At 42.4% G+C, this 13,074-nt stretch overlaps 3 protein-coding genes across 5 annotated transcripts in view; 1 reads left to right on the top strand and 2 right to left on the bottom strand.

The window, feature by feature from the left end:
• The window catches only part of Gpbp1l1 (GC-rich promoter binding protein 1 like 1), a 45,499-nt gene extending 44,643 nt beyond the window's left edge, over positions 1–856 (bottom strand). The window contains exon 1 of one of the 3 annotated variants that reach the window (XM_055618519.1): positions 840–856. The gene's annotated coding sequence lies outside the window, so the exon portion shown is untranslated. Of the gene's footprint in view, positions 1–334; positions 489–766 lie in introns of those variants that run through there. The other 2 variants (XM_055618517.1, XM_055618516.1) reach the window with 2 other exon arrangements.
• A 61-nt stretch (positions 857–917) lies between these two features.
• Tmem69 (transmembrane protein 69) lies at positions 918–5,547 on the top strand. Its single transcript, XM_055618521.1, has 3 exons — positions 918–2,134; positions 2,905–3,030; positions 3,898–5,547. The coding sequence occupies exons 2-3, from the start codon at positions 2,989–2,991 to the stop codon at positions 4,606–4,608; spliced, it is 753 nt and encodes a 250-aa protein (XP_055474496.1). The 5' UTR covers positions 918–2,134; positions 2,905–2,988; the 3' UTR covers positions 4,609–5,547.
• A 2,059-nt stretch (positions 5,548–7,606) lies between these two features.
• Ipp (intracisternal A particle-promoted polypeptide) overlaps positions 7,607–13,074 on the bottom strand; it is a 34,925-nt gene continuing 29,457 nt past the window's right edge. The window contains exon 9 of the mRNA XM_055618546.1: positions 7,607–10,904. Within this exon, the coding sequence (XP_055474521.1) occupies positions 10,680–10,904 (225 nt within the window). The 3' untranslated portion in view covers positions 7,607–10,679. The remainder of the gene's footprint in view (positions 10,905–13,074) is intronic.

Here is a 13,074-nt window from a genome sequence, read left to right as displayed (position 1 = left end):
AGGTACTGAAACGAGTAAAGCAATTCTCTCGGGCGCTCCAGGGCGGACCGCCTGGGAGGCGCCGGAGCCGCAGGTGAGCTTTCCGAGCGAGCACCGAAGTTGAAGCCGGAGAGCTCTGGAACCGCCTCGGCGACGCGGGGCTCCTCCCGCTGGGGGAGGGCGGCGTTCCACCCGGCGACTCGCCGCCTGCCGTCCGCGCCGGGCGGACCTCCACCCAACCACCTGTGCAACACTTTCCTCCAACTCGTCTCCGCGGACGGCCAGTCCCCCGCGGGGCCCGTGCCGGCACGACTCGAGGGGCCCCCTCGGCTCGCCTTCCAGAACTCGCACTCACCGGGCAACGGCGGGGCTTCGGCCGAGGACGCGTCCCCAGCTTCTCCGACCAGCAGAGGTGACTAGCCCACAACCATAACAAAGCTCTTCCCAAAATGGCTGCCCGGCCCACAAGGCACCGGAGTGGGCAGAGCGGGCGGAGGAGGAGCCACAACCAGCCGGGCCCGCCCCCCGCACGCCCCCCAGCAGAGGCGCGCGCGCATGCGCACGAGCCCGCCTCGGGGCCCCAGCTCGGGCGCCCGCGCCCGCCGGCGGACGTTGGGCCGCTCCGGCAGCGGTTACTCCCCGCCCCGCCCCCGGCGCCCTTCAGCGCGACCGCGGGCTGCCCGGCTCTCCCTTCCGCCAAGCTCCCCGCCGGGTCCTCCGGCCTGGGGGCACGTGAATGTGGGTGGGGATGTCTGTGCCAGTTCTCCCCCGCCCACTCATCGTTCACCTTCTCACACCGCGCCAACCGCCAGCTTTAGCGGACCGGTTACGGAAGAGCGTGTTTCCCGACCCCGGCACACCTTCTGCTCCTCCTTTCACGTGCGCGCGTCGTTGAGGCTACAGCCCTCGGCGTGCCATGGACCCCTCGCACTAGAGGCATGCGCGGCGGGGCCGGGCGCGCTACCTGCCGGGAGTTGTAGTTCTTGGGTATTGGCGGCGTCACGTAGCCGCCCGGGTGCAGGGTGGATTTCAAGCCCGGACCTGTCTTTGCTAATAGACTTCAAGAAGGAGTCCATTGGGTATTGCCTGACAGGAAGGGGCGGTACAACCATGCCAGAGAAGGGAGCAAAAGTGAAAGCTTCGGCGCCTAGCCTTACTCGCCACTAACAGCCGACGCCCCCAGAAGTTGTACTAGAAGACGAGCTCTCCCATTAGTCGTCAGCTTTCTGCGCAAAGACACTCAAATTGCTTGGTGCCTGCTCCTTTGGTCGGCAGATGAGAGGTGGCGTGGGGACAGGGAGACATTTACACTAACTCACACAGTGGATAAATGCAAGAATGATGTGACTTCTTAGATGACCTCCAAGGCCCTTAACGCTACACCTTGATTCACAGAACTGTAAATTTCGCTCCTAGGGCCCTGTATTCCTCCATGTAATTTCTATGTAAAAGTAAAGAGATGGAAATAAAAACAAAATCGCTCCTCCACTCCCGCCCAGTAGTAATAAAGAACTCAAATGCGGAGAAAGATGTGTTCAGTCGACTCAGCCTCGTTGTTCTGCAGAGTTAAGCATTCCAGGTCAGCAGAGTAGAGTGAGATCCTGTCTTTAAAAAAAAGTTCCGTAGACCAATTCGGCCAAATTACATCGGTCTAACTACAAGTCTCCTAGCTTATTCCACTCCCATTACTAGGATTGTTTCAGAAATTGTATTCTACTTTCCTGAGCAGCTAGATATATTCTGATGGTTAGGAGTCCTTGAATAGAGACTAGTAAGGTACCTTAAAGCCGACCAGAATTAGGATTAATATTTTAGCCCAGCCTCCGGGGCTGCACAGGTGGCTCTGTGGGCAAAAGCGCCGAACTCTTACAGAAAATCCCAATTCACCTCCCAGCGCTAAACTGCGGGCGACCCAAGCCTTTGGCCTCGGTGGGTACACGCACTCGAGTGCACGAACAGACACAGGTAAAAACAACTGAGGGAGCAAAGTGCACAAAACCAGAAAGTGCAGAGTCGGAACTTGCTACCGTAGTTCCCAGCCGGACTCATTTTTCAGTCCTCAGGAAGTGGGGGCTGTGTTAGTCCATGGCCGGAAGTGCTGTTTCTGTGATTGTGGTTGTGTTTATTCAACTTTTCCGCCGCGTGATGGTGGCAAGTAAGTACCAGGGCTTTTAAGGACACTGGGAAAGAGGTGGTGGGGGTCATTAGGGGCGGTAGGTGGAGACAGACTGTCAGCTCCGGCGTCTGAAGGGCCCTTGCGCCTAAATCCCGCTGCTCTCCGTGAATTGTCTGCTGAGGCTCCCAGTGTGTAGCTGGTAAATTGGCGAAATGAAAATATTTGAGCATTTTCACATAGATTGGGCGGATTGACCGTGGGCTTTAAGCCCTTAATGTTCGAATCACCTTCCGTCTCTGGGGTTCAACCTGTCACTTTCGTTTAAATACTCCCAAATTCAAAAACACGTGATACGGAATTCCAAAAAATGGAGACTGTATAGAGAATATACAGTTACATCGCCTGGTTCACAAAAAGGCTAAATTTGTGGCTGCTATTATTAATAAGTGTAAGAATTCCTAAGCCCCGAAATAGACTAACTAAAGAAGATAGAAAATTAATGGGAACCAAAGGTATGACCGTCAGTTTTAAAGATGAGAAAACTGGCCTAAAAAATGTGGTAGATATGTTTGCTAAATCCAGATGTTCAGTTTCTGCACATTGCTCTTTTTGTTAAACCAAACAGCCCAAACTATTTTCTTCCAGGAAAAAAAAAAAAAAAAAATCTTATTTCATTAATGTGTTACTCTTCAGGGAAAGAATATTTTCAAAATAAATCGTGTTTCATCGAAGAGAGTCTCATGAGTTATTACTTTTGTAAAATAAATATATAAAAGGACAATTAATTGATATTTTGTTTTCTGTATTAGCACCTTTGCTTTAAATTCAGCCATTCACTTAGCTGTAAAAATACATGAATCAGAACTGCATCTTTGCGAAAAGTAGAGACCAGTATGCTTCACTTCATCCAGAAATTTTCTGGAGCATCTTCAAAGGTTAGTTGAACACTCTTTATCAATAACTGTCTCCTTATAGCAGGAACAGGGAGGGAGGAAGGGAGAGAGAGAGACAGATAGATACATAGACACATAGATAGATCATATATTCAAGTGGGGAAGGAGAACAATGGGTAAATTATAAAGAAGTAAAATATTTACTGTATCAAGTAGTAACTGCTGTGGAGAACTATACATCAAGAGAATAAGGAATATCAAGAGTAGAGAGGACCAGGAGACACAGCTCAGCCTTGTTGAAAGTGTATAACTGCTGAGGCCTTAGGTTGATCCCAGCACCCATGTTGGGTAGCTTATAACCACTGTTACTCCAGCTTTAGAGGACTTGAAGGTTTCTGAGGGCACTCACACACACTTAAATAATAAATCCTACCATAAAATAGACAGTATTGCATAACATAGAAGGGTTAGAAATGAAGGAATGGCCATGTAAGTAGCTGAAGAGAAAGCATTCTAACTAGAGACAAAAGGAGTAAAGGCCAATGTGAAAGCATTCCCAACATGTTTTGAGGGTTTCCCATCACTCTTAAATAGCTGTTCTTTTTAATTTAAAAATAATTCCTTTTATGTGTGTTGGTACATGCGTGTCTGTGTACTGCCTGCATTCAGTGTGTGTGAAGGCCAGACGGGGTATAAGATCTTGGAACTGAATTACAGGTAGTTGTAAGCCACAGTGTGTGGGGGGAAATAAAAACCTGGGTCCTCTGGAAGAACAGTCAGTGCTCTTAATCACTCAGCCATCTCTTCAACCCCAAAATTATTATTTTATGTATATGCAGTTTTGCCTGCATATCTGTGCACCACGTTTTTATTTTTAAACTTTGTCTCCTGGTTCTTTTTCCCTTATAGGTGCTGAAGTACCCTTTTACAGTGAGACTCAGAGCCAGCAGAATAGATATTCTTTCTCCCAAGACATCTCTTCAGCAGAACCTTTTTCCTTTGTCGCCAAGGACTTGGCTTTCCACATCATTTCAAGTGTGTATGAAGAAGATACAATGCTATCATGTATCACCATGCAAATTTAAAAAGCAGAAGGAGGCAGTCCTTCCCTCCAGGAAACCAAGCACCATCACTTACCTACCTGATAGCCCGAAGCCAGCCTTATATCTAACTCTGGGAGGGTTAATCCCCTTTATTGCTCCACCACTCATCATGGTAATAACCAAGTCTTATATCCCCATACTAGCTTTTACTCAGATGGCGTATGGAGCCAGTTTCCTAGCTTTCTTAGGAGGGGTCAGATGGGGCTTTGTTCTGCCAGAAAGTAGTCCAGCCAAACCAGACTACATTAATTTAACTAGTAGTATGAGTCCTGTTCTGTTTTCATGGATAGCCATCCTATTTTCTGAGAGACTCAGCGAAGCCATAGTCACAGTAACAATAGGTTTAGGGATAGCATTACACAATGAACTTTTCCTCTTGCCACATTATCCTAACTGGTTCAAAGCCTTAAGGATCATAAGTACTTTAGTGGCTTTTGTCTCATTTGTAGTCACTTTAATACTTAAAAATATTTATCCAGAAAAAGGGCCCAAGAGATTTGGTGAAATAGAAATATAAAACTACTTTCTTGATATTATTTACATGTTAGCTATAAATCTTATAAACCTGCATGTTTTTAACGATAAAATTTTTTGTTGTTATGTTGTGGGGAATATGTTCAGAGAGTGCAGTGTCTTTGGAGGCCAGGAGAGGGTGTGGGATCCCCAGGAGCTAGAGTTGCAGGCAGTTCTGAGCTGGGAGCTAAACATGGGTATGTATGGCAATATATGGTCTTGGCCACTGAGCCTTCTATCTCTAGCTTGTGAAGTTGCATTTTAGCATATACTTTTGTTCCTCTTGTTTGGCTTTTTTTGTTTCCTCCCATTGGTAGGAATTTATTCCTCTTTTTTTTTTTTTCATTTCTAAAACTTAATTTTTAGCCAGATAGTGGAGGTATATTCCTTTATCCCAACACTTAAGAGGCAGAAGCAGATGGATCTCAGAGTTTGAGGCCAGCCTAGTCTACAAATAGAGTTCTAGAATGGCCAAGGCTTCACACAGAAATCCCATCTTGGGGGAAAAAAAAGTTACAGAGATCTGCCTGCCTCTGGCTACAGAGTGCTGAGATTATAAAAATTATTTCTAAGTAATTCATCTTGAAAAATCTCCTAATTTCTTATTGTAACATATGTGGTTAGCTTAAATCACCTTTTTGTGAACTATACAATCACCTTCTTAAACGTTAGTATTTTGATTATATTGAGAACAGTAAAAGACAAGATGAAAAATCCTCTAGTAGAGTCTAGCAATCATGAAGTAATAATGAAAAGAACCCTACTTCACAATGAAGTCCACAAAACCTTGAAAATAAAGGTATTTCTGTCAAGTTTTCATAGCACTGGAAATTGCAAGTCTAAGTCCTGGAAATCACTTTGTGGGCCACGCTAGACTGGAAGACATAGAAATCTGCTTGTCTTTGCCTCCCAAGTGCGGGAATTAAAGGTTTGTGCCACTATACCTGTCTTGTCAAAGCTTATTTTACTTGACATAACTGAAATGATCTGTGGCTTGAAAGGTGGTGGGCAACAGTGTCGTGGGGAAAGCCACTCTCCCAGAAAAGCTGGTCATCTGTCTTAGCTTTTGTTTGGTGTTTTCGGACCGCACTTAGCTTACAGAGGCTTTTAAAATAATAGCTATAGGGCTAGAGACATGGCTTAGTGTCCCTTCCCTGAGAGAGAACCCATGTTCAATTGCCAACACTCACATTGTGCTAACAAGTAGAGTTCCAAGGGTTTGGATGTGGCCTCCTTAGGCACAAGGCACATATGTGGTACACAGACATACATGAAGGCAGAACACCCATACACATAAAAAATAAAATTTTAAAATATTAAAATGTGACCAGGCCTGGTGGACACTATGGATCCGCCTGATATACTTAGCAAGTTCCAGAAAAGCCAGTATTACATAGAGAGGTCCTGTCTCAAATAAATAAAAATGGCAAAAAACATTGCTTTGATTTCTGTTTTTCTTCCTCCCGTTGCACTAAGGATTGAACGTAGTACCTCATACATTCTATACAAGTACTGCTACTGAGCAATACATCCCCAGCCTAACACTTTGAATTTTAACTTGAAAACCTAGTTTGGAATCTGGGAATGTAGGTTGGTGGATAGAATACTTGCTTATCATGCACAGAGCCCTCAGTTTGATTCCCAGTACCCTAAAGACTGGGAATAGTAACACAAGTGTTCAATCCTAGCACTTGGGAGGTCAAGGCAGGAGGATCAAAGAAAATTAAGTTAAATCAGAAGAAATTATGTCACTTTGAATGTTTTATCTTTGATGATACAAGTAGTCAAATACCAGTTTAAAAATGTTATGTAATATATTACACAACACACATGTATATACACATACATTATGTTTCTAGTAATTCCCACTGTCAACATAGTGACTGCTTTTCAGAGCTAGTTTTAATGTTAACCATTAAAATAATCTTTTCTTTCCAGATGTTGATTTAAAAGCTAATAAAAAATGTAGTAGGTATCACAACAGTAACAGATGGGATTTTTAATGGAACATGTCTATTCAGATGACTGTAGAACCAAGAAAAGCCATTGTTGCTATTGATGCTATTATTGGTCAGATATAGTTATATACATACATACACATTTGATTTTTTTTTTTTTCAAGGCAGGGTTTTCTCTATACAGCCTTGTAGACCACTTTGTAGACAAAGCTGGCCTTGAACTAACAGAGATCCACCTGCTTCTGCCTCCGAGTGCTGGGATTACAGCATTTGCCACCACACTGGGCTCTCACTTTGAATTTTTGAAGACTCAAGTTCTGCATCAACTTTGGGAAAGCGTATTTACATAATACTCTTGGCATGGTACATTAAAAAAAAAAACTTACTGGTGTACACATCTTAACCCCCACACACAACTGGTTCAAGGTTAACACAGTATTAAGGTCTATTCTATGTGGATCTGTCGGGAAACTCTGCTGCTAAGGGCACAGTGTGCCATTACCAGAGAGCCCTGAGCTTGGTGCCAAATGGAGGACTCCCTTTCTCAGAGAGGCTTCCTCTCTGCCTGGGGAATCTGAACCCCCATGCCTCTACCCAAAGAATATTATGTAGTACTTTGGAAAATTACAGGTCCAATTTCCTTTCTCCTGATAAGAGCCTACCCAGCAAACTTCTGGGATTCCTAGAATTTCTCTCCATGTAAATAAGGCATCTCAGTACCTTAGCACTTCAGCCAATGACATTTGCCCACCTTGGACATGCCCATCCCTTCCCCAAAGTTCTAGACAACCCTCATTCACCCTGAATACATTGAGCTGCCTCCCTGAAGTTGATCTTGGAAGCTCATTTCTGTTCGTGTTCATGGCCACCACATCCCAAATTCGATGCTTCTGCTCCCTTATTTGAAAGGACCCCAGTGGCCGGCCAATGACTCCACTGGGAGCTGACAATACAAGGAAGGTTTTGTTGTAACACACATTTAACACCACACATAAAACGGGCAGAATATTTAAAAGCACACAGAAACCCAAACATTTTGGAGAAAACGCTTTAATTAAGTTCTGATTATATAACTAAATGTGTACATTACAAAAATTAAAAACAAAAGATTATTCCCATTATGGTTTGGTAATCCAATTACACTAATGAACTACATTAATTCAAAGAAAAGAAAATAGGACTTTATTAGTACATTCTTGGAAAAACAATGTTTATCACCTGAGAAATAATATACATTTAGTTAACTTTTAAGGGAACTTCTGGTTTTTTTTTTAAGATTTATTTATTTATTATTTATGTATTATTTATATAGCATTCTGCCTGCATGTGTACCTGCGTACCAGATCTCACTACAGATGGCTGTATAACTAATGTTTAATGCTGATCAAAGATTTTATACAATTAAAGTGTTGATGTTTCTAACAATCCGCTGAAAGACCTTAGTTTAAACAAGAGAGAAAAATCATAACCTTGAGGCAGCCAGATAAACCTAAAGTATGCAAACCTCAATAGTGTGGTTCTAACTGGCTAGCAGATATAAAAGCAGTGATCAGACTTCAGAGCTCAGCATAAAACAACTTTTAAGAATGATTATCAGGGAAAGCAAGTTTTTAGAAGCAGTTTTAGATCCAAGATAGTTATAACTTACACAATTTTCATGCATAAAAAAAATTCCATGGGCTGGAGAGATGGCTCAGAGGTTAAGAGCACTGGCTGGCTGCTCTTCCAGATAGGTTCTGAGTTCAATTCCCAGCAACTACATGGTGGGTCACAACCATCTAGAATGAGATCTGGTGCCCTCTTCTGTCATGCACATGTACATGCAGACAGAACATTGTATACATAATAAATAAATCTTTAAAAAGAAAAATTCCACATGTATAGGCGAAATTCCTGATAAAGATATGAAATGCTTGGGACTAGAAGCGTTTTGGACTTCAGAATCACCAGATTTTAAAATATTTACGTAGCACTTATCAGCTGAGCATCCCCAGTCTGAAAATCAGAGATTTAAAATGATCCAAAATCTCAAACTTTTTTTTTTAATTGGATGTCAGCATTCAAAAACTTCAGATTTCAGATTAAGGATGCTCAAAACTATACCTACAGGGCCAAATATGGTGGCTCATGCCTGTTATCCCAGCACTTGGAAGTCTGAAATGGGAAGATTGTTGAGAGTTCAATGATAACCTGGGCAACATATTTAGAGTGTCTCAAAAAAAAAAAAAAAAATCAAAACCACCACCACCACCACACAAACAAAAGTTGTAACTACAACTCAGCGTTTTCCAATAACAGGCAGAAGCACTATATTAAGCTTTTACATAGGCCTTACCCAAATACAAGTAAATTAAACAAAGTTTGATAATCTAACAAAAGTCACTCTTCCCAAAACTACACAAAGAATCCCAGTTACTGCATAGAAAATAATAAACAGCTAAGTAATAATGCCTGGGGACTCATATACACTCCCTACTATTTCAATCAAGCCAGGAGCTGTGGTGCACACCTGTGATCCCAGCACTCTGGGAGGTGGAGGCTGGTGGGTCTCTGCGAATTCAAGGCCAGCCTGGTCTACCAAGTGAGTTCAGAAAAGCCAGAGCTACACAGAGAAACCCTCTCTCAAAAAACCAAAACCAAATCAAAAACAAACAAACAAACAAAAAAAACTGTCATCAAGGAGATGGAGAGATGGATCAGCGGTTAGGAGCACTGGCTGTTCTTCCTGAGGACCCCAGCACCCACATGGCAGTTCAAACATCTATAATTCCAGATCCCAGACAAAACTACAGATAAAGCACTCACACACATATGTTTAAAAATAACTGTCATCAGAGACACTAAAGAGGTGGCGCAGAAGTTAAGAACACTTGCCACTCTTTCTAAGGACCTATGGTTCGGTTCCCAACAACCATATCAGGCAGCTTATAAGCTCCTGTAACTCCAGTTCCAGGGGATACTACAGAGTCTTCTGGCCTCCACAGATGTCTGTATACACATGGTACACATGCAGAGACACATCCATATAAATAAAAAATAAGTAAAACTACTTTTAAAAAATGAACTTTCACCAAGAACCTATTAATTCCTTACTTGCATTCTCAGAATCAAAACGAAATATTCACTTAAACTATCAAAAGCATAAATGTACCTATTTCAATGGGTAGATATTATTGGGCATAGTGGCACAGGCTTTTAACCCAGCACCTGGGAGGCAGGGGCAGACAGATCTCTATGTAGAAAGTTCCACAACAGTTAGAGCTACATGGAGAGACCCTGTCTGAAAAAATAAAAAGGCTGGAGATGTGGCTCAGTGCTTAAGAGCACTGGCTACTCTTCCACAGATCCTGAGTTCAATTCAGCAACCATATGGTAGTTCACCATCTATAAAGGGATCTGTTGCCCTCTTCTGGTGTGCAGGTGTACATGCAGATAGAGTACTCTTAATTTAAAAATAAGCAAAACAAAATTTAGCTATTAGCTGGGTATGGTGGCATATGCCTTTAATCCCAAAACTTGGCAGGCGGATCTCTGTGCACTACAAAGTGAGTTCAGGACAGCCAGAGCTACACAGAGAAACCCTAGCTTAAAAAAAAAAAAAAAGGCCTTTCTAATATCCTGCTGCCAATAAAATATTTGGGGGTAGTGAAAACTCCTGCCATTGAGGGACAGTTTCACTGGTTTTTCCCTGTAGGTTAAATGACAGTATAGAAACTATGTTCTGGACCAAATCGTGAATTATAGAAATCTTTAAACTGTCTAATGGAGATTATGTTGAATTGCACTAGAGAAATAGTCAAAGGAACTATTTCCCAGAAGCTCCTAGCAAACAATTTTTCAATTAAGATTCTACGGATACTGAACAACTGTAAGGCATAAAACCATCTCTATTGCTGCTAAGCCTTGCAAATTTGTATGAGTCCTTTATTAATGTAAGACATTCTATTCATTCCATTCTAATTCAAATTTTTAGAAAAATCAATCTTTATTCATCTATCTATTCAATACATGGAATATTCAAAAAAACCAGAGGATCACATCACAAATATATGTTTGATTTGCAAAAGGTCAGAACCTACATTTTCAAAATGTTTCTTATGCTTTTATGCTTTCTCTGTCATAGCACAGCAATACCCGCGTCACAACGACTAGTGATCATATTACCAATTTCTGTCCATGTATCAGAATGAGGGTTGTAAACTTCAACTGAGTCCAAGGTACCTGGCGCCAAGAAATCATGGCTGAAAGATCGGCCTCCGGAAACATACAGAAGACCATTGACTGTCGCAACGGACATGCCTGCTCTAGGCACTTTCATTGAAGCAACTTCAACCCACTTTTCCTAGTAAAGTGAGAAAAGAATTAACATTAGTAGTGTCATAAAATGATAATAAAATCTCTGAGAAATCATATATTCTAGACTTTACATGTTTAAATTCAAACGATCCAATTATGTAAATATATACAACATTTTAAACTTTTGGGTAGATATGACAAAACAGTGGCTGGGCACAGTGGTGCATGGTGCAAGCTGTTAGTCCCAGCACTCAGGAGGTGGAGGCAGCCACAGCTCTGTGAGTTGGAGGCCAGTCTGGTCTACAAAGCAAGTCCAGGATAGCCAGGGCTATTATACAGAGAAACCCTGCCTTGAAAAGCAAAACAAACAAATAAAAAGACAAAATAGTGAGTCTAAAAAGAAATAATAGTTAAACATACCTGACTATAAACCATGATCAGGTAATGATCTAGAAATCATATAGAGGGACTGGAGAGAGGGTTAAAAGTGCTGACTGATCTTGCAGAGGACCGAGGTTCAGTTCCCAGCACCTACATGGTGGCTAACAACTGTCTAACTCTAGTTCCAGAAAATCTAACACCTTCTTCTAGACTCTGCAGGCAATGTATACATGTGATGCATTCATGCAGGCAAAACATCCCTAGAAGTAAAATAAAAATTTAAAAATTGGTTTAAAGGAATGCTTAGTAGTCATATAAGCTAGCATTTTAAGAACTTAAGTCTGGGAAATGCAAGTTATACATCCAAAACTAAAAGATCACAAAGTTCAGGGTGGGGGTTTTTATACTAAAAGACTTTTTGTTTTGTTTTGTTTTGTTTTTCAAGACAGGATTTCTCTATGTGGCCTTGACTGTCCTTGCTTTGTAGACTGGGCTGACCTTGAACTCAGAGCTCTTTGCTTGCCTCTGCCTCCCTGATGCTGGGATTAAAGGCATGTGCCACCAAGCCTGGTTTAAAACTCCTTCAAAAATTTAATTTAGGTAGTTGGAGAGATAGTTTAGCAGTTAAAAGGACTCAGTACTTGTGGTGGTTTGAATAAGAATGGCTGATATATTTGAGTGCTTGGTCACCAGGGAGTGGTACTATTTGAAAGGGTTAAAAGGATTAGGAGGTGTGGACTTGTTGGAGGAAGGGTGTCACTTGGAGTGGACTTTGTGGTTTCAAAAGCCCATGTCAGCCCTAAGCTCTTTCTTTCTGCCTACAGATCAGGATATAGCTCTCAGCTACTGCTCTTGCACCTGTCTATCATCATGCTCTCCACCATGATAATGGACTTAACCTCTGAAACTGTAAGCAAGCACTCAATTAAATAATTTCTTTCGTAAGAGTTGCCATGGTGGGGCTGGAGAGATGGCTCAGAGATTAAGAGCACTAGCTGCTCTTTCAGAGGTCTTTAGTTCAATTTCCAGGAACCACATGGGAATTTCATCTAGAGTGAGATCTGGTGCCCTCTTCTGGCATGCAGGCAGACCACTGTATACATAATAAATAAATAATTTATTTTATTATTTTTTTTAAAGAGGGGCTAGAGAGATGGCTCAACAGTTAAGAACATTGGATAGTGTTCCAGAGATCCTGAGTTCAATTGTCAGCAACCACATGGTGGTACACAACCATCTGTAATGGAATCAGATTTCCAATTCTGGTGTGTATGAAAACAGAGCATTCAAATACAAAAATAAATAAATAAATCTTAAAAAGAAAAAAAGAGTTGTCATGGTCATGGTGTTTCTTTACAGCAATAGAACAGGGACTAAGACAGTACCATGAAGTGGGATACTGATGTGATGGGCCTGAACAGGCTTGCTGGAAGATTTGGGACCAGTTAGATACTGTAAACTGGTCTTAATGGCCATACTAGTGTTATACCCAGTTCGCGAGCCCCCAAAAGATCTACAGGAAAGGACTCCGTTGCAAAACACAAGGGTCTTTTTATTGTAAATTATAAGCTGCAGCTTGGGCCCACACAGCCCCACCGCCAAAGCGGTGGGAGCTGAGCGCGCGTCCCCAGGTTAGTTGGGTGATTTATAGATTCTGGTCCCTCCCAGCATACCCAAGGCAGGGGCAATTCCTGCCTGGCAAGCATCTATTGGTCAAGATGCTACATTTTGAATCGATTGGCTATAGGAAGGTTCCCAGACCATTGACCATGACCAGGTGTCCCTCCCTAGGGGGAGGGTCCAGTTTCCTAGCAACTGTATCTCTAGTGGGTGGG

Source organism: Psammomys obesus, unplaced genomic scaffold (assembly GCF_907164565.1).
Source record: "Psammomys obesus unplaced genomic scaffold, mPsaObe1.curated_primary_1811, whole genome shotgun sequence".
Classification (NCBI taxonomy): domain Eukaryota; kingdom Metazoa; phylum Chordata; class Mammalia; order Rodentia; family Muridae; genus Psammomys; species Psammomys obesus.
This window is presented reverse-complemented; position numbering and strand designations above follow the sequence as displayed.

Excerpts from the sequence above, each read along its gene's own strand:
- Tmem69 (XM_055618521.1), top strand. The coding sequence starts at position 2,989 with ATGCTTCACTTCATCCAGAAATTTTCTGGAGCATCTTCAAAG. Across the intron at positions 3,031-3,897 it reads TTTCTGGAGCATCTTCAAAG|GTGCTGAAGTACCCTTTTAC; the intron begins GTTAGTTGAACA and ends TTTCCCTTATAG.